The sequence below is a fragment of the Crocodylus siamensis genome, chromosome 12 (assembly GCF_052110815.1).
Source record: "Crocodylus siamensis isolate JL-2025a chromosome 12, ASM5211081v1, whole genome shotgun sequence".
Classification (NCBI taxonomy): domain Eukaryota; kingdom Metazoa; phylum Chordata; order Crocodylia; family Crocodylidae; genus Crocodylus; species Crocodylus siamensis.
In genome coordinates, this window is record NC_143406.1 from 4,830,753 (window position 1) to 4,849,246 (window position 18,494).

The 18,494-nt window shown below is 48.1% G+C and overlaps 1 protein-coding gene across 14 annotated transcripts in view; it reads right to left on the reverse strand.

Annotated features, from left to right (window-relative positions):
• Positions 1 to 18,494, reverse strand: part of TMEM51 (transmembrane protein 51) — a 48,671-nt gene that overhangs the window by 10,191 nt on the left and 19,986 nt on the right. Inside the window, exons 1-3 of one of the 14 annotated variants that reach the window (XM_090023261.1) lie at positions 9,615 to 9,770; positions 5,399 to 5,542; positions 4,289 to 4,418 (exon numbers count right to left, since the gene is read on the reverse strand). The exons of 4 other annotated variants lie outside the window; for them this stretch is intronic. Coding sequence is in view for 3 of the 10 variants with exons in the window: in XM_090023257.1 (XP_089879383.1) it covers positions 5,399 to 5,532 (134 nt within the window). In the remaining 7 variants the exon portion in view is untranslated. Of the gene's footprint in view, positions 1 to 4,288; positions 5,323 to 5,398; positions 5,543 to 9,614; positions 9,771 to 17,842; positions 18,129 to 18,201; positions 18,444 to 18,494 lie in introns of those variants that run through there. 9 more of the 14 variants (XM_090023260.1, XM_090023259.1, XM_090023257.1 and 6 more) reach the window with 9 other exon arrangements.

Genomic DNA, 18,494 nt, shown 5'->3' on the forward strand with positions numbered 1-18,494 from the left:
TGCAGAAAATCTGTCCCGTTACGGTACAGGCTGCAACTTTCCCACCAACACGGTCCTTCTCAGTTACTCTAAACTCAAGGGGGTCAAACCTGGGGCCCACAGAACTATTCCATCCGGCCCGCCGGTAGTTTGGTGGGCTACCAGCAACTGGGACCATGGCCTACCACAGTATTTGGGGTACCTGGACCATGATGACTGTGGCCATCAGTAGCAGCCCTTCAGCTCTGCACGGCCACTCGGACTGCGTGCCCTCTGCTCCGCGCGGCAGTCCAGCCAGAGCCCCGCACTGCCACGGGCCCTTGGCTACACGCTGATGCCTGTCTCGAGTCCCATGCCACCATATGCCCCCGGATCTGCACTTCCCCCTGAACACAGCTCTGTGCTGCCGCCCGGTCTCGGATCCACGTCAAGCCTGAGCGTGGCCCCACTGCAGTTTCTGCTGGCCTCATAGATCCAGCCTGGGAGGAGCCTCTGCAGCCTGGATCCAGCCCGCAGATCAGGACGAGTTTGACACCCCTGCCCTTAAATGGCCTGTTAAACATCTACATACTCACCAGCCCTTCAAAGCACAAGGAGAAGTGTCCTGGCTTACACAGCTCCGAAAACGCATTATAAGTGTACTGCACTCTGTTAGGTCAAAAGCAGGCCAACAAAAACAGTGATGCTGGTGTATTGCAGAACTTATTTTAGTCACTTGCCACCACTGCAGCCAAAGCACAACAGGGGTCTGTCACATTTTGCATTGCCCTGGCCTTTTTGTCATGAAATGTCAATGTATTTAAATGGGAGCAAAAGTTAAACCAACTCCTTATCTTTGAGGTCTGTTTTAACACTTCCCCACCCTCCTTGCCCCATACAAGTTTAATAGCTAAGTCCCAGCAAGCACCCAGAGCAACTTAAATCTTAGTAGCAGAATGTGTTATTTCTTATTTCTTTGTCGCCTCTCAACCCCGAGGGATGGAGCCATGACGTTATAGCTCTCAGATGTTTCTTTGCAGCTAACCTCTCCCACCCTTTTGGCAATAGCTTTCTTTGAAAAGTTAAGGGCTGCCTGCATTTCTTGGTTCTGCTCCATGTTGCAGGGAAAATATGAAATTTCATGTCTGCCTATTGAAACATTTTATAGCCTGTTTTGAAGTCCAGCCTATAGATGCTTATCTTAATTACAATGGACCCTCACTAATCAGCACGCACGGAAATTAAAGCTCCTTCCTCTTGGCAAGAAGTTCAGAGGAGAGTCTGGTAGAAGAAGGCTGGTATTGCTAAACTCCTTCCAATTTAAATATATGTAACATATTTACTACTTCACTCTCAAGAATAAAAGTAAAGCTGTTATTTAAAAAGCAGACAGATTTTTCACTTTTCAGCTTTTTCTTTTTGGCCCTTTACTAATGGCTCCCCTATAATGCATTTGAACATACAGCCCAGGGAAGCTGGTGGAAAGGCTCCTATTGACTTTGATGGATTCTGAATCAGGCCAATATACACGAGGTGGCAACCCGACTGGAACGGCAGAGTACTCCCTTTTTTATGGAGAAGCGATCATTTTTCAATTAGAGTAGATTTGAAAAACTCTTTAGGTACCATGGTTCCTGTCTTGCCCATACCACCTAATAAGATCACACATTACAACAGCAAAAAGGTCCAGCTCTCCCTCCAGACTGAAGTAGCATGCATGCCCCATCTCAGCAACCCCTCCAATTGTGAGCTAACGAAGGGTAGCCATCCACAAACAAATGGCAGGCTATGCTGACCACCATAACTGCATAGCTGTCTCGACCTCCCTTCCAAAAACATTTTGAGCTATATTAATGCAATGCTCTTTAGAGCAAGTTAAGAGCGCTGCCTTGCGACTAAGGTGATTATGTACCGTGCAAGTGTCACTTAAGTCACCTTTCCTCTCCAGTTCTGCCCTGAGCTGGGATCACCTGGAACAGAAAGAGCAAGCTGACTGGCAGTTTTGTTGAAGGAACTAGTTTTCACCTGCATTTGAAGTCAATACCCTTCAGGCAAGATGCTATTTCATGTAGCCAGAATACCAGTAAAAACTAGAATTAATCAAAGTCACAGCTAGGAAACAGGAAGTTCAACCATACATATTGTACGTGTGCTATGAATATAAAGCAAATAAGCTTATCAACAGCATTAAACAGGAGCATTCAAGCAGGCAGCTGCTTTCACTGCCTTCCTAAGCACACGGTACTTCAGCAATTCCACACGCCGATTGTGGTACCACTACAAAGGCTTGGAAATAAAGTTACTCGGGGCCAAAACTTTTGCAATGAGCCAAAGTGCTTCAGGCTCTTCTCAAAAAACTTACAGCAGCCACGTTTCTTAGAAAGCCCTCGAGATTTAGGCCACTAAATTACCTCTGCACTTCTGGCTCCAGAATCCCTTGGTGTTAAAAAAAGAGGTCGGTACCAGGGGAAATGACACTAGGACAAACTTGTTTAAATAAAGTTTAACTGAGCTGCTGTCTTCTTCCTGCTGGTAAGGCAACCACGCTCCTCTCCCAGGCTGTGGCCCAGCAGGTGAGGTGGTGGCCCCAGTATCGAAGAAAGTCCCTGCCATTAAGTACAAGCCTGGAGACCAGCTGGTTTGACTGGCAGCTCCAGCCCCTTTCCGTCCGGGATACAAGGACGCTGTCAGGGCTTGACCCTACGTGGACACAACGCAGGAGATCAGGAACAGACCAGGGCAGAGCAGCAAGGGTCTCCTGTAGAGGTGGGGATCAGGAAGAGGTGGGTCAGGAGGACAGGGTTTTTAAGGCACTGGGATGAAGGTGCTCATCCCGGAGAGAACCGCGAGCAATAGGAAGCAGGGATCTAGACTAAAAAAAGTCACTAGCTGGGCAGTCCAGATATAGTTATATGGGACTGGGATGCGAGTAGAGGTCTAGACTGGAGTCCAGAGCACAAAGGGTCAAAGAGCTGGAGTCTGGGACAAGGAGTCGGCGGGCAGGAACAAGGATGGAGCCAGGAAAGAGGACCCTGAGAACAGAACAAGCAGGGCCTAGGAACAAACAAGGAAGGACCTGGGACCGGGTAACTAGGAATCAACAGGCAAGAACCAGGAAAAGAAGGGTGTTTTTGTTTGTTTTTTTCCCATTTTGAAGTAGTAAAGAGTGGTCAGAAGCTCTGTAACAAAGCTGCACCCCCACATACCCCGGGATCAATCACACTTGCATGACGTGGGTCCTCCCTGGATCTGCAGCCTGCGTTGCTTCCAGCCCACACGCACCTGTTAGCTCACGGGCGTCCTATCAATGATTTACACGACCAAGGCTGAGTCACGCAACTGCAACTGCCGTTACAGCACGGGGCGCCGACGCCAGAGAAGCTAATCCTGCCTTGTGTAGGGATCTGAACAAGGTCTTCCTTGAGCTCCCAGTTTTGATTTCTTGTCCCCACACAGCATAGCCCACCTCCAAAGCAGGTTTGCTCTCCTCTTTCCTTCATTACAAGTACAAACCTTACCCACACTCTTACACCCACAATCCTGCGCCCCCACATGCACACAGTTTAAGGGAGAAAAAAAAAAAGTTTGAGAGAGAAAGCTACTTCATTCTGACGTTATAGCAGACTTGTCCAGAAGTATAATCCCCTGGACAACAGCACAGTTTAAGCCTTCTTCAGAGATGTCTTAAATCAGCATGAGCTATTGGCCATTAAGACTCTGTTTGCATGAGATCCGGACTATAATGACTTATTTAACAGAGGCAGGGCACTGCAGCATGCACCGGTCAGTTTGCCCAGGCCACCAAATAAGGGAGAAAATCGCAGTGCAATGTCAGTGACAGATGCCACTTTTGGTGCATGCAGGAAGAAAGGCAAACACCAGTTCTTTAACAGCAGAGCAAAAATAAATACATACATAAAAATCAAAATCCCCAAGGAGATAGGAAAATGCATCAGGGACAAAAGAGCAGGAGCATGCGATTTGGCCAAGTCATCACACAGTGTCTCTACCGCCAAACGCAGAACGCACAGCTGATCAACCTTCATCTACCTGTGTTCATAGAGGAGATCTCAGCGTGCCAGGACATTCAGGCTGGCAGGTGGCCTCAGGCAGAGGAGAAAGCTTTGAAGAGATCCACACAGGTCGAGCGGCACCCCGAGACGCATCCGAGGTTGGTTTCTCTTCTTCCTGCCTCCCCACCAAATTCAGGATCCCCTGCCCCCACCTGCATCCCAGCGTTCCCACCCACATTTTCACAATCTGCACCACATGGATAAGACCAGCTGGACGGAAAAGGGCAAGTCTGACATGGTTATGATGTGTAACAAACCTATTAAACTCGGCTTGAGGGCTATTTCGCCCACGGTGGTGAAGTCAGGGTAGCGTACGATTCATACCCAACGTCAGCGGGGCAGTGCGCTTCATCTGGAGTCCTGTGTTGCAAACTGCGACGTGGTATTCTGTCCAGAAGTCATAACGTAGAGATGGAAGCTGCCATTAGACAACAGACCATCATACATGAAACCTGCCTTTGAGGTTGCTAGGCAAGAAAGCCAACCAAAGATGCCAGTTGTATTTCCCCCCCGGCAACTGCTTCAGATAAATCCACATTTTCCTGCAAAGGCAAGTTGTATTTACACAAGTTATGACTAAGCCAGTTTAGCTAAAGACTGAATTATCTCCTAGCAGAATTGATTACGGGGATTTGCTTAGGCTTTCTGCTGCTATAATAATCAGATTTCCTGTTAATCAGTATGCCCATAACTGTAATACTCTATAGCTGTGATGCAGATTTTGAACCATTCATCGATGTGACCCTTGTGAATGCAAACACACCTAATACCCAAGCATATATAGACAAGTGATTACACCTTTAAATGCTGGCAAAAAGATGCAAAGCAGTGCTTGGGCATGCCCTGGGAAGCAACGGCAGCTTCCAGCATTGCCAGATGGCTGCTCTGAAGTCCGAGTCATCCTTTTACATGGGGAAAATACCATTTTTGCTTTTGTTTTGAACCAACCAAGTCCAACATATGTTACTTAGATACTTTCTCTTTAGTTCTCAGCCCCTTGGCGCAAATTTTCCCAGGGGGTTTTTTGGCTGAGATTCCCATGGGGTGGTGGGGGGTGGGTTAGGGGGGAGACAGAGAATAGGACTGAACTATTAGGTCACTGAGAAGTTCCAGCCTTAATATTTGGTGGCCAGAGATGACAACCTTTGCAGAAGCAAAAGAGCTAACATCAAACTATTTGCATGCTTCTTTCAAGAGCTGGCATAACTGAAAGGCTTGAAAAATCAGGCCCCTCGTGGCTCCCCCGCTGTCCACCCCTGGCATGCCAACATCTTACAAGTCAATGTTGTGGGTGTTCCTCTGCCCAAAAATGTTGCCGATGCCTCAAATAAAGTATTTAAAGAGGAAAGAGAAAAAAACCCTCCAACCTTTCAAACATATTCCACGAAGGCCTGAAGTAGTAAAATAAGCTGCTTGAAGGGGAATGTTGCAAAGCTTCAGTCTCACCCCTCCCGAATTCATGATTACATCCTTTACTCCAGTAGTTTTCAACCTTTTTCATTGGTGGACCCCTAAAAAAAAAAACAAACTTGAATGGAGGTGTAGACCTCTTTGAATTGTAAATGTGGGTATTCACATACTTTTGATTGATCATGGTCATCTTTTCAGACCCCTCGCACAGTCTGTGGACCTCCAGGGCTCCGTGGACCGCAGGTTGCAACCCGCTGCTCTATTCAGTAAAGAGCGATCGTGGCCAAATGCAGCCTTGGGCAAGTCAGTGGAATTACCCATTTTAATAGTGACCTGAAGTGATAATTGGAAGGAGGGAAAAGCACCTAAGGAAAGTCTAGGTGAGAAAGGAAGGGCAGAGCTTATACTTGGCTCTTTCACTTCCTAGTTGCCAGCTGGGCAAGCGGAGAGTTGGATACGACTGTGATGATGAGCAATCGTTTTTCCAAGTTCAAACGCATCCACTTCCTGGAAAGGTTCTGGAGAGTTTAAAGTTCAAAACTCTCCTTGAGCTTATGCAGTTCATGGTTAAGGGCCATGCTAGCCCAAAGTAGCCAACAGGACAGTAGGGAGGGATCTGGCTTTTGGCTCCCTGGCCTAAATGAACCAGATACCTGTTAAGAGCCAGGTCTGCTGGGGATGGTTTTCACGGCAAGCCCAGAACTCACCGATGTCTGAAGCCCAAACAAGATACTTTAACACTGGTCATTGAGTCTACAAAAGTCCTGCCTGCTTCCCCTAAATTCAAAACCCGTTTTCGCAGGTCTCCAGCAACAGTTAAGAAGGACCTCTATCATATTCTCTCAGCAAACAGATTTGCAAGTTCAGCTCAGTTAAGACTTGCCATCACCCTACTCTTTGAGGAACTGTGCAATAAGATTTTTTTTTAAAGCTGCTTTTTGCTATGATGCCAGTTAATATTTGTACAGCATCTAGCACACCACAGGGCTCCCAATGCAACTGCCACCATATTAAAAAATAACATAGTACACGTACTGCAAACATCTAAAAGCACCAGAATTGAAGCAAAAAAAAAAAAAGAAGGAAAGATGCCAACATCTGCAGAGAGAAACTGCACCCATATATAGTCAGTCTCTTTTCGCAAGGTCAGAACACGGTAGTTGCCATAGCTATGGAGAGGAGAGCAATATAAATAGGTACATAGATAACTGAGCGGACCAGTTAGGCTGGGTACTGGGCAACTGCAAATAATCAATACATAATGTTTCAAGGCAAGGTCAGAAAAGAGGGGTGGGAGGGTGGAGAAATCACAGAAAAAAGCGCCAAGAACTCAGCTAAGCCATCAGTCCGTTTTGCAACTCCGAAACTAGGGAAAATTCCTTCCCAACACTTGCAACCATCTGCTTAACATCCAATAGCAAGTACCTGTATCTATTGCTGATCAGATCGGATTCAAGTCCTTAAAATGACACAGAGTTTTCCGCTGGGGTTTCCCAGCTTAGTGACTGCATTAGCCACCGTAATAAAAATGGATATAATTTGGGATTCTAGAAATAAAGGGGCTATAACCTAGCTACTATTCTGTTTTTAAAATGGTGGTGTAGTTAACAAAAAAAAAAAGGGTCTCACTTTTTAGAAGTTTTAATGAGCCACCGGCTATTAAACACTTTGGAAATCAGAAAGGTAACCTGGTTTCTAACCTCTACAAGATCCCCATAACACTGTTATAACTTAGAGCAACTTGCTGCAAACCAGTAATATCCCTGCTAGTCTAATTTTACCTCTGAAATATTTTTAATGTATTCAGTACAACAATGTGCCTGCTGCTGGGCTGGCCAGATGGTTGCAGTTTTCCTTTAATGCTTCTTGCTTGAAAGGTATCATTTGCTAGCCAGGGTAGGGAGCTTGAATATTCCCTGAAGCCTCAAGTGAAATAGTCTGATTGCATTTTATCTGCCACGGAGGAAAAAAGAGACTCTAACCAGGGGAGAGTCACAAGACCGACACGTTCATTTATGTCCATGATATGCTTCAGCAGCAGCTGGGGAGAGCTTGCCAACACCAATTTACAACAGCATAAGAGATCCATTAGACCTCAGTTCATCACATCTGCTTTTTAATGAACCGATTGCCACTGCCTTTATCAACATCAGACAAGTAGGGCGGTTTGCTCACATTAGCCAACTCGGCTGTCACATGCTCCTTTAATGTAAAGGCATTGAATAAGTAAGCCCCTAACTGGGACTTTCCAAACTTTGCCTTCTGATAGCTAGAGGGCTAACCCTACTAACCCAGTGCCGTAAGGAAGGAGGCAGCAGCTTACCGAAGTTTTAGAGGGAAGAGCCAAGGCCCCCACAGTTTCTGGGAACGGAAAGGGAGAAGGACTTTCCAAGTCCAGGGGCCCTGCTTGCAGGCTGCATCTTCCGGCTCAGCGCCCAGCTAGGAAAAGACTGATGTAAGTGCAGTTCCTTCCCCACGTCTTGCTGACAGAAGTGTGGAGGTGCAAGCTCTTGTACAGCCAGAGTTTACCGACTTGGGGCTGAGGTCCCCAAGCCTTTTTGTGCTGTAAGCATGAGGTTACCCACTATTTTCGCCTTTCCAGTCACTTCCCCCTGTCCCCACTATTAACGATGCCTGAGCCCAACACAGTCTATAGAGGCACCAAACCCCAGAGTGAAAGCGCCTTGGCTGGGTTTCCACCGCTGCCGTTATGGAAACGATCACTGCTTTCATAAAATTCATGCTGCTGCTCCCCGGCAGAGCTGGACCGTGAGCAGACACGGGAGCTCGGTCCGTCCCAACTTGCCACGAAAGCTCTGGATCCGGTTCACAAATGCAAGGTGCTTCCCAACCAGAAGGTTTCTATCAGAGTTTGTACTGGAGAATGACTTTGGTTAAAGCACCTCAAATTAGCTTTGTACGCTGGCTCTTTCTACCCTGACCTACACACGCAAGAGGAAGATCTTCCTTTGTGGCAGAGAGAAGAGGAATGCGTATTTTTAAGATCTAGTAATAACTCGTTGCAGGAAAACGACGGCGACTGAAACGGGCTGGTCTCCCAAGGGTGCAGTGTGAACAATTACTAACGGGTGGTGGGAATACGAGCGTGACACAGGCCACCCCCACAACCAGCCAAGTACTTCCCTTTCAAGTCTTCAGCTCTGAGTTTTATAACAAAACCTGCTGGCAGCTGAGAATAATTTGTCACTTATCGTCACAAATAAATGGATCACAGCTTCTGTTTTGTTGCCAAGGATCCCGCATCTTTAATCCTTTGCCTTTTCACATGACAATAAGTGCCGAGAAACTCTAAAATTATCCTCAATTGCCTAGATGCTAGGGTTCAGTTGCTCATTGCTAACTCTGATCACCATAGACCTTTCCCAGGCTCCCTCCCACTTGCACTAATAAACCATATAGTCCAGAAATGACAAGACTACAGTTCACAGAAATGGGTACTTCAAAAGTCGGCTCCCAAGTCTGTCTTTTAGGCACTTAGATAAACAGCCTGAATTTCAAGAGCCCTAAAAGCTGCAGCCACTTTCACAGATTTCAAGGAGCCTACTTGTATCTAGTGGACTTTTAATGTAAGCCAGCTCTGGACACCAGTCAAATGGGTGGATCTGCCTGTACCCCGCTAGCTAACAACTCTAAGGAAGGGACTGGTGCAAAGAGGGACTGACAGGTCTCAAAAAATCCCACAGATGCCAAACAAGTAATAATCTGAACAGCTTTTAAATATTTTTGAGCTGACATGTCCAGCTGAAGTGTTCCACTTTATGAAGTTGTTTTTCATTCAAAGTACAGCCATGTCCAGAATATCAGAAACAGTAAACTACACATTGCTAGAGCCTTATGGAAATCAGAAAAGCATGACAAACTTCTAGGGCTATACCCTGTTTTGGATATCATGTGCTTTCCCGATTTGCTTTTTTTTTTTTTTTTTTTTTTTTACAAAGGACTTGCCTACAGCTCCTTAGCTCAGGTGTGGAACCGCAATTAAAACTCAGCAGCTTCCGCCTCAAGGTCCTGCACCGTGTCCATCACATTTAATCTCTTTTAGGCAAGACAGGAAAAAAGATGCAACGAAAAGCAAGTTGGCATAATCCAATCACAACAACAAAAAGCAAGCCGGAATAATCAAATCGCAACCTGGCCATTAAGATGACGTACCCCAAAGCAGATGTTGTCAAAGAGATGCGGACACGCTTGGCACGAGACAGCTGGTTGCTCAGATTGTTGGGTTATGAATGCCACGTCCTTCAGGCTCATGAAAGGTGAACGAAGGCCGCCCTACTTATCCATACCGTCACAGTTAAGAGTATGCATCTGTGGGCAAGATACCAAAGCACTTAGTGCCTACACAAGGGGACTGTTCAACAACAACAACAGAGCCCAAGCTGTTAGTATATCCTCTCAACAACAACAACAATCACACGCAAGAGCCTAACTTATATATATTTGGTTTTCTAAAAACTAAATGCAGCTGCAGCTGGCTATTTAACTGATCCACTGCAAGGCATGATTTTTTTTTAATTTTGTTTTAGCTGCCTTTCATTTTTACCCTTTTTTATTCAGTGCTAGAGAAATTGGGTATGGACTATTAAATCTGACAGCTGTCAACCCACAAGGAAACAAAGCCACATCCCTATCCCTGTAAGCGCACATACACGGCTGCAGTTTCCTCCTCCGTACGGACGGACGATCTCATATCATACCCATCCGCACCTCCTGGAAGTGGTGGTGCCACGGATCTCCTGCCGTCTTTCCCTGACACACCGTGGAGTTTTTTCCCCTTAACATTTGTATTCAAGACCCTAAATGCACGATGTGGTGCTTAGCACCTGTGACTTAGTGCAGCGGTTGTTTTTCGGACAAGAGTTTGCTGCTCCGTTGCTTTCAGTCGTAGGGGTCTTGACGCTGTCCTGAGAGGTCTCTTCCCGTCTCGTGTTCCTGCACAGGATCAGCATCCGTCACCTGCTTGCTCTCTTGGCCTCTCCCCGGGGGGGAGAAGTGTGCATGGGGAAGCATTTGGGTTTGGGGATTTTTTAAGTATGCCCACAGCCATATATTTATGTTAGAGACGGTCAACTGGAAAGGGATGAGGTTTCTGATGGTCTTCACTTCCTGTAGGAGTTTATTCCCTGTGCTTTTGACGCTACTAAAAGACTTCTGACTAGTCAATCATAGTGATTAAACCCAAGGTTTGCCTCTAACTGTCCAACACGCATTAAAAATGCTAATTTCTACATGTGGTATCCTTTGTGATTAAGGGCACATCGCGCATGGCTTTTGCATTAAGTGCAAGCAGTCACTTCACCTAACAAAAATAGGGGGTCAATTGGCCAAAAGTTATGCTTGTTAACTTTCCCGAATTGTAAGACATGATTTTACCGTAACATTGCCTCACGCTCTCTTAATTGTGCACAGGTTATTCAGAAAGCACAGATGCCAGCTTTTTCACAAAAAGAGTTAAGTATGACAAAAACCACCTTAAAAGAGTCGCAACATTTCCAAATAGATGTAAACAGTCACCTGTACGGATCAGAGGGTGTGGCTTTGCATTTAGGTTACAACCTTCAATTTTAAAATGAACCTCCGTCTACTCACTAGTTGTTCTACAAGATGTTTTAGCACACACTGTTCCCATCCAGTGTAAAAATAGATCTACTTTTTTTTTTTTGCCTCTTAGTAAAATAGTAAGCTGGGCTTGGACATCTAATCCGAAGGACTGGTGGACCTAGACAAGGAAACTGTCAACTTGCTTACATTCAGCAGTCAGAAATTAATATGAATTAACATACTGTTAAGCTAACACGTCAAAACTACTGTCGTCATCCTGCGAACTACCGATACTTTGAAGTTCGTGATAACCAACCTTTAAAACAGAATCGAACAAACCTATAAACACGCATTTCTCCCTGCTGGTAACCCTGCATGAGATGTCCTACCCGCAGATATGTGAGGACAAATGGTTGCGAGTCCCATGGCCAGCTAAATTGCTCTGTTTGCAAATGCAGCCAGACTCCCCAAAACATGCTGCAAAAACAGATTATCATCAGGTCTTAGAAGCTAAAAAAAAAAAAAAAAAAAAAAAAAAAAATCGACACAACATGATAAATTGCAGCATCAGGCATTTTTGTTGTTGTTCGGGCTTCCATCACCATCAAGGATTCTCTCTGATAAATACAAGACAAACCGAAGTGAATGGCACGCCGAAGCAAATACATCTCGACTCCACACTTCACTTTGTCACTCATCCTCTACCTTGTGTTCCTGACTCCACCCAAAAAGCACAGCATAAGCAGTGTTTTCAAGTCGCTCTCAATCAGGTCTGATTATCCAGGTTGTAAATGGGGCACCCAAGCTGAGGTTTAGTCACTGCTCCCTCTAACACTGCAGCCCAGGAGACGGCACGAACTCACTATCTGTTGCAATATATCCAGAAGCAAAAGCAGTTGAGGACACTCCTCAAAAAGCCTTGAAATGAATGCAGCCTTGTCCCGCACTAGCTGAAAGCCCCGTTGGGTCAGAGTGCATCCTGTGCCGATACGCTCTGGGTCGCTCAAGCGTGGCAAGCCATGCATTGCGTTACAGCACTGCACAACCAATTTCCAAGAAATCAGTGTTTTGATGCTTGCAGCATCAGAAAAGCATCAGCAATCTTACCCTAAGGTAGCCCCCAAGGTGTACCTACAAGTAGGTGCCCTTCTCAGTTTATGATTATACCCGTGTCCCTCAACATGGCTAGGGGATTGGTGCCTTCTCACTCCCAGCCCCTCCTCTTCCTACTTTTGCTTCTAAGACAACTGCACCTTTCTCTCTCGTACAGCTCCATCACTTCAGTTATTCCTCTTGTACTGTGCCACCTCCCAAAGGGTTGTCTCCCCCACCCCTCCAGCTTAAGCAAACCACGGCAGACGTTCCCGGGAATCAACATGCAGATCCTTCTTCTGAAACCACTGCAAATAGTCTGCATGGGACCCAGTTAGTTCCCCTCCAGCCATCGTCTTGAGAAGCAAGGAGCACCACAAGAGAGATGACCTGACCAGGCAGGTGGTGCCACTCATGCCTCACCCTACTCTGTGTCCACCAGTTTTGAACAGATTCAAAGTTTGGGCCGTCCCACCAGCTCACTGCCTGCAAACGGACTCGCTGGATTTTTTGTTTGGTGTTACTTTACATTACTCTCTTCACACCCCCTTCGCCCGAGTAGCTTTCCTGTCCTGCCTTCCACAATTTTACGAAAGGAGCTCATGTTGGAAATGCCCATCCTTTGCACATAATGACAAAGCCCCATCTCCTTTGTCATCCTCGTGGCTGCCTTCAGGTGCTGGTGATCCCTCTTGCTCTATATGTTTCTAAAGGTCCCCAGCCTGCTGGCAGAGCACAACTGAACACCATGTCTCTGCTCTGCTCTGTATGATCTCTTCTGCTTACATCTGCACATTCAAGCAGTCTGTTCTCCGCTAAACATTAACCCTGAGCATAGGCGGCCGGGTAAAATATTATTTGGGGGGACTGACCCCTGTGCCTCCGTCCTGCAGGGCCACCGCGGCGCCAGCACACGCTGCTGCTATACGCGGCTGGGGCAGAGGAGCGCGCGGCGGGGACGCTGGGCATGGCGGCGCTGTGATGCTGCTGCTGTTGGCGGCCAGCGTGAAATTAGTTGGAGGGAGCCTAAGCCCTGTTAGCCCCGGCTTCCCATTGCCTACGACCCTGAGGTCTTTGAATTGTTCCCCGTTATCCTAGACGACCCTTTAAAGCCAGGCCTGATATTAGTCAAATTCCAGGTTCACTCCCTACTTCCCGTCTCCTTTCCTGGCCCGAGTGACAGGACGGCTAAAATACAGCTCTCAAAGGCCAAGGTGCTTTTATCTGCAAATTGAACTGTACGCTCAAAATGACAACTAACTTTTCTACATCCCCAAATCTTCAGATTTCATAGGAGTCCCAAGTATCACGCGTGGTTTTCTCTTTATACAGCACACACATGCACACAAACAACGTCAATTCAATAAGGTACTAGAAGTCAACATTGAACACTCAGCTCCCATCCGTCACCCCTGCTGCCAGGTTTCTGCCAGGGGCTCTGCCAAAAGAAATACATTTAGAAAGGGCGTCACCTGCCACGACTGTACACAGAAGTCACCACATGAGACAAAGAGGGTGGACAGCTAACAAGTCACAAGGTGTGCAGGACCTGCTACTAAAGGAGCACGATCGCCGCAGCCAACAAAAGGGTTCATTCACCCTTTCCTTACCGAGAGGCAGTTACACCCGTGACTGAAGGAGGATACCTCTGTCCTTGGTTAAGAGACCCAAGAATATGCCTGGCATCGTTTCCCAGCCTTGCGGGTGGGTCCCTGGAGGGGACCGGTGTACGTATAAGATGGGGGGAAGGAGAAGGAAGAGAGAAGAAGAAAAGAAGCATCTCACGATGACTTATTGCAGGAAAGAAAAGGAAGTGTGGAGAGACAAGAGGGAGCAGTCAGGATATGTCAGGCTTTAGCGACCACACTGAAGAATAAATGTCGCCAGCATTCAACGTAACCATTTTCTAAATGTTCTGATCCCCTCAGGATCAAATACCAAACAAGGAGCATATCGCAGTACAAGTACCTGCAAAATGAATACTTTCAACTAGCAGTTTGTACTCTGTTATTACTCAGCCAGCTCTAGAAGGAAGTTGCTTTTATTAAAAAAAGAAAATTGATCTTTCTGCGTGAAAGTGAAGTCAGGCTCACAAATGGTTCGGGTTTTGATCCTGCGACAGGCACGGCTTTGGGGGCTACAGGGCTTTTTTTTCAAAGTAGGGGCCTGGTCCTGAAGTGTAGCAAATACCTCACCTCCCACGGGCTTCAGCAGGAGTCAAGCTGCAAGTCCTCAGCACACTTTTAAGTCAGTGAAATTAGTGCTGTATTAGCTTTTACAGTACAATCTTGAATGCTACACAAGCCTTACAAGCCAGACTATCATAAGAACAAAAAGCTACCCGTGTGCACGGCAGCACTGCTAGTTTAACCCACGCCAGCATACGAGCTGGGGAAGGCTGTGCCAGCCTGCACCATGCCTACGTGGTTACAGGGTATGTGGCATGTGCCTGGGACTTCCAAATGGAATGAAAAGGTTATTGCAGGATCCCGCACTGGTCACCTCGTTGAGGTCAGGATGCAAAACAAGTCTTTGCAAGTCAGATTTGACTTGCCCATGCAGTTAGACAGGCTCACAAGGGAACAGGTTTGATCATTTACATTGGTCTCCGATCAGTTACAAAACACGGGGGCTTTCTTTTTGCTTCCACATGCATGCCCCTCAGCCCCCAGCTGGGCTAGTTTGCTTCCCCTCCCACCCCTCATGCAGTACCACAAGGCTGATGCCTGCTTATTTCAAGCACTGCAAGAGGACACGTGCACAACAAAATCCATTGCCTCCATCGCCTACAAATAAAATCCCTAAAGTGCTTTGCCAACCCCAATGATTTGGGCTAAGCCACATGGACAAAAGGAACTGCCGAGGAAGAGTTAGGAAGGAGTCAGAGACGTGATGTGAATGCACCTTTGAGCAGAGGAAGCAGTCTTGGCTCTAAGCATTATAAAACCTGTTGCGTCTCTATCTCCTTAGTCCTTTCCGGTTCAGGAACAGCGCCCTTTGGCTTGATCACCGCAGGTGCCCATATCTCAACTCACAGCAACCGAGGGGGAGCTCACACTTGAGTGGGATCCTCTGCACATGTGAACTGACCAATAAGGAACAGACGGAAATAAATCACATCGCTTAGTGAAACGGCGAGAGAAACTTCACTGCATTTTTCAAGGCCATCATCAACAAGACTTGAAGGCACATAACTTGCCTGCCTTATTAGCCGCGAGGCAAGGGCAGAGTAACACCTTACAGACTACCACCTTTAGAGAGGCACGAGCTTTTGTTAACTGCATCCTGCTCCATCAGATGCGCCCGTGCCTACAAAAGCTGGTGCTTCTCTGAAAAGTTTCATCCGTAAGGTGCCACCGTACCCAACTGCAGATTAACACGCCTCTCTCTGCCTTACGCATCAAGAAGCCAAGAAGCGCCCCATGCCCAAATGTCTACGAATATTGCCGAGCTCGAAATTCTGTATAAAAGCTGTCAACATCCATAAAGCAACTCAGTCTCCAGTGACTCAACAGCAGCACTTACAGACCAGAGAGCACGAGGCTGGGAAGGATTATGGAAAGATTAAGGTGCACCGTATCTTCAGAAAAGCCATCTGACCTCAGAGAGAACCATGCAGAAATAAGTAACCCAGGGGCAGAGAAAAAAACCCAAATCCTCCATCCATATCGGTGAAGTTGTCACGTATGCAACTCCTCCAGGGCAAACAGCCCACGTCTACCGCGGAGGAGGTACAGGCCTTGGGTTCAGCTCAGAGCCTCCAGACTAGCGTCGCGTTAAGAACTCCTCCCCTGCCACGTCAGGCAGAGATTTAGCTGTCCCCTTTGCCCCCGCTATAATAGTTTATCAGCTATTCTGATAAAAGCTGCCACATTTCTACCCTAGGAACAAAGCAATAGCGTAGACTTGGCTGCAATAAACAGGGCTTCGCTGGAAAGCCCAACCACGCAGAAGCTTAAGGTGCAACCGGGACTTCCTCCCACAAGCACATGACGAGCGGCGTTACAGCTCGTCTTCGCCGTAGCCAGCGCGCTCAGAGACCGACAGGATCGTAGGACAGCATGGCTGGAAGGGGCTCCCTGAGGATATCTGCTCCAGCCTCCTGTTCAAACTAAACCATCCCGACTCGATAAGGTGCAGCTCATCCAGCGCTGGCCCTGAAGGGGAAACGGGACTATGCTGCCAGGCAAGCCCCCACTGCAAGTCTAGTGAGGTAACAGCACTAAGTTTTCTTGTAGCTCGGAAACACCAATTCCAGGATTGCAGCTCCACACCGCACGGGTGGGAAAGAGACCCCCTGCTCCTTCCTCCCATCCTTGAAGGGCTCCCAACTTAAGGGGTCTGTGCAACTTGCCTGCCACAGCCGCTCGTCTCCCACAGCCTTAATTATCTTCAAGTTTCCCCACCTGAGCAAAAGCAGCTTCACTGGCAAGCTGCAGAATAATCTGATGAGCAGCCGGCCTCTTGTAACGGGAGACGCAGCATCTCCGCGGCTTGACTGGCTCCAGCCTCGGCTGCAGAGAAAAAGAGCATCTCTGCATGGGATTACAAGAGCTCCCAATGACTCAAGTACTCAGGGTTTGAGTTAAATCAGCTGGCTGGTTGCTCCCCTCTCTACTCCGCAGTTCCCAGACAGAGGCGACTCTTTAGGTCACGCAGTCTGCCTTCACAATAATGCAGGATTGTTCCACACAATCAATTCGAGTGATTTACAGCCCAGTGACTCAAGCAGTGGGCCTTTTTACCGCATCCCTTGGGAGACTTGTCCACAGTCTACTTTACTGCTCTAATTAAGCTAATCATCAATCAACCCTCTATTTAACAGCTGTTCCTTTGAATAAGCAGCCTTTCACAGCACACATTTTCTGCCCTACCTTTCTAACAGGATGCATCCAAAACACCTGTGCGCGCCTGGTACAGCTAGGGCCAAGGGAACAACTGAACAAAACGGACAAGGAAAGATGAGAAAGAGTTGATCTCTCTCCAGCGACTAACTTTTACACCAAAAGGGCATGCAAGGCCAAGACCAAGGGAAGTCATGCCACAGTACCCGAGCAGAGAGACTATCTGCCGTGACACTTACTGTCAGAGCTAAGGACAGGCCATTATTTCCAGTCCTCTCAATAACTGCAGCAAAACTGAGCTCATGCCTGCTCCAGCCAAACATAAGACCCAGCTGAGAAAACTCAGACTGACCAAACCACAGAAAAGTCCAGATTAAGTAAGAGTCCGGCTGGCCTGTTATTAGGTGTTAGTCGCACACACCTGCTCACAACAAGCCACGGCCTTCAATTCTGCCACCAAGTGTACTAGAAGCACAGTCAATTTGACCTGAACTACCACGCAATTAGGGTGGGGGGAATTCAACCCTGTTCTTGTTTATGCTTCCTGCTTGGCCTCACGCGAGACAAGGAAGTCTGCTCTGTTCGGTTTTTCATTCGGCAACATTTGGGTTTAAAACACGCTGCAGGGGATGTTTATGCTTCCAAAGACCGGCATCGCTCCATCGTTTTTCAACACTGTTTGGAAACTTCCTTGTAAAAATCAATCAATCAATCAATCACTAAAAACAATTACTGGATTTCCCTCTATTGAAAGCCAGAGGTAAAGCTTTCAGAACCGCTTCCGTGACTTGTCCTAAATCCCACGAACTCTGAACAAGAGGTAGGCTCAGAAACGCCTTTTGAAAACAAGGGTTAGGGTTCGGGCAGGAGAGGCTCTTTCCCTCTAGCCGTGCTGGGACTTGCCTCTCGGTGTACGGTCAGAGAGCCCGCGGCCCTGCCTTCCCACCATCTCTCTCCACACAGGCGTCCTGAAACAAAGTCAGCTACGGCCGTTTGGGAGCTCTGGGTTTTCAGCGCTCCAGCTCCGCGCCCGGCCCACGCGCTGGGGCACCTGGACGCAGGCAGCCCAGGCCTCCGCCGGGCCCAGAGCTGCGCGCCCGGACCTCTCGTGCCGCCTGCTCGAGCGCTGAGGGAGCACCAACGGGCACGAGCGCCGCCGCCGCCGCCGCCGCCGCCGCGGGGTCTCGGCGGCAGCCAGGCCGGGGCCCCCTTCCCGGGAAGCCGACCCCGGAGCGCCGACGGGTCCGAGCGCCGCGAGTTACCTGCGACCGGCTTCCCGCGTCCGCCCTCGGGCGCGGCTAACGCCGTCCGGACGCCCGCTCCAGCTGCTCAGAGAAAGCTTTTCTTTTGCGAGAGGAGTCAAAACCAGACAACAAAACCCCCGTTTTTTGGTTCCTCCCCATCCGAGCCTAAGCCCCCTGCAACTGCCGGCAAGCCGGAGAGCGAGGGCGAGGCGCCTTCCGCACTGCCAGCGGGGGGGGAGGCGAGGTCCCAGGCTCGCCCTCCCCCGGCACCCCGCGGCTCGGCCCCGCCCCCTCCCGCCGGGGCCGGTGAG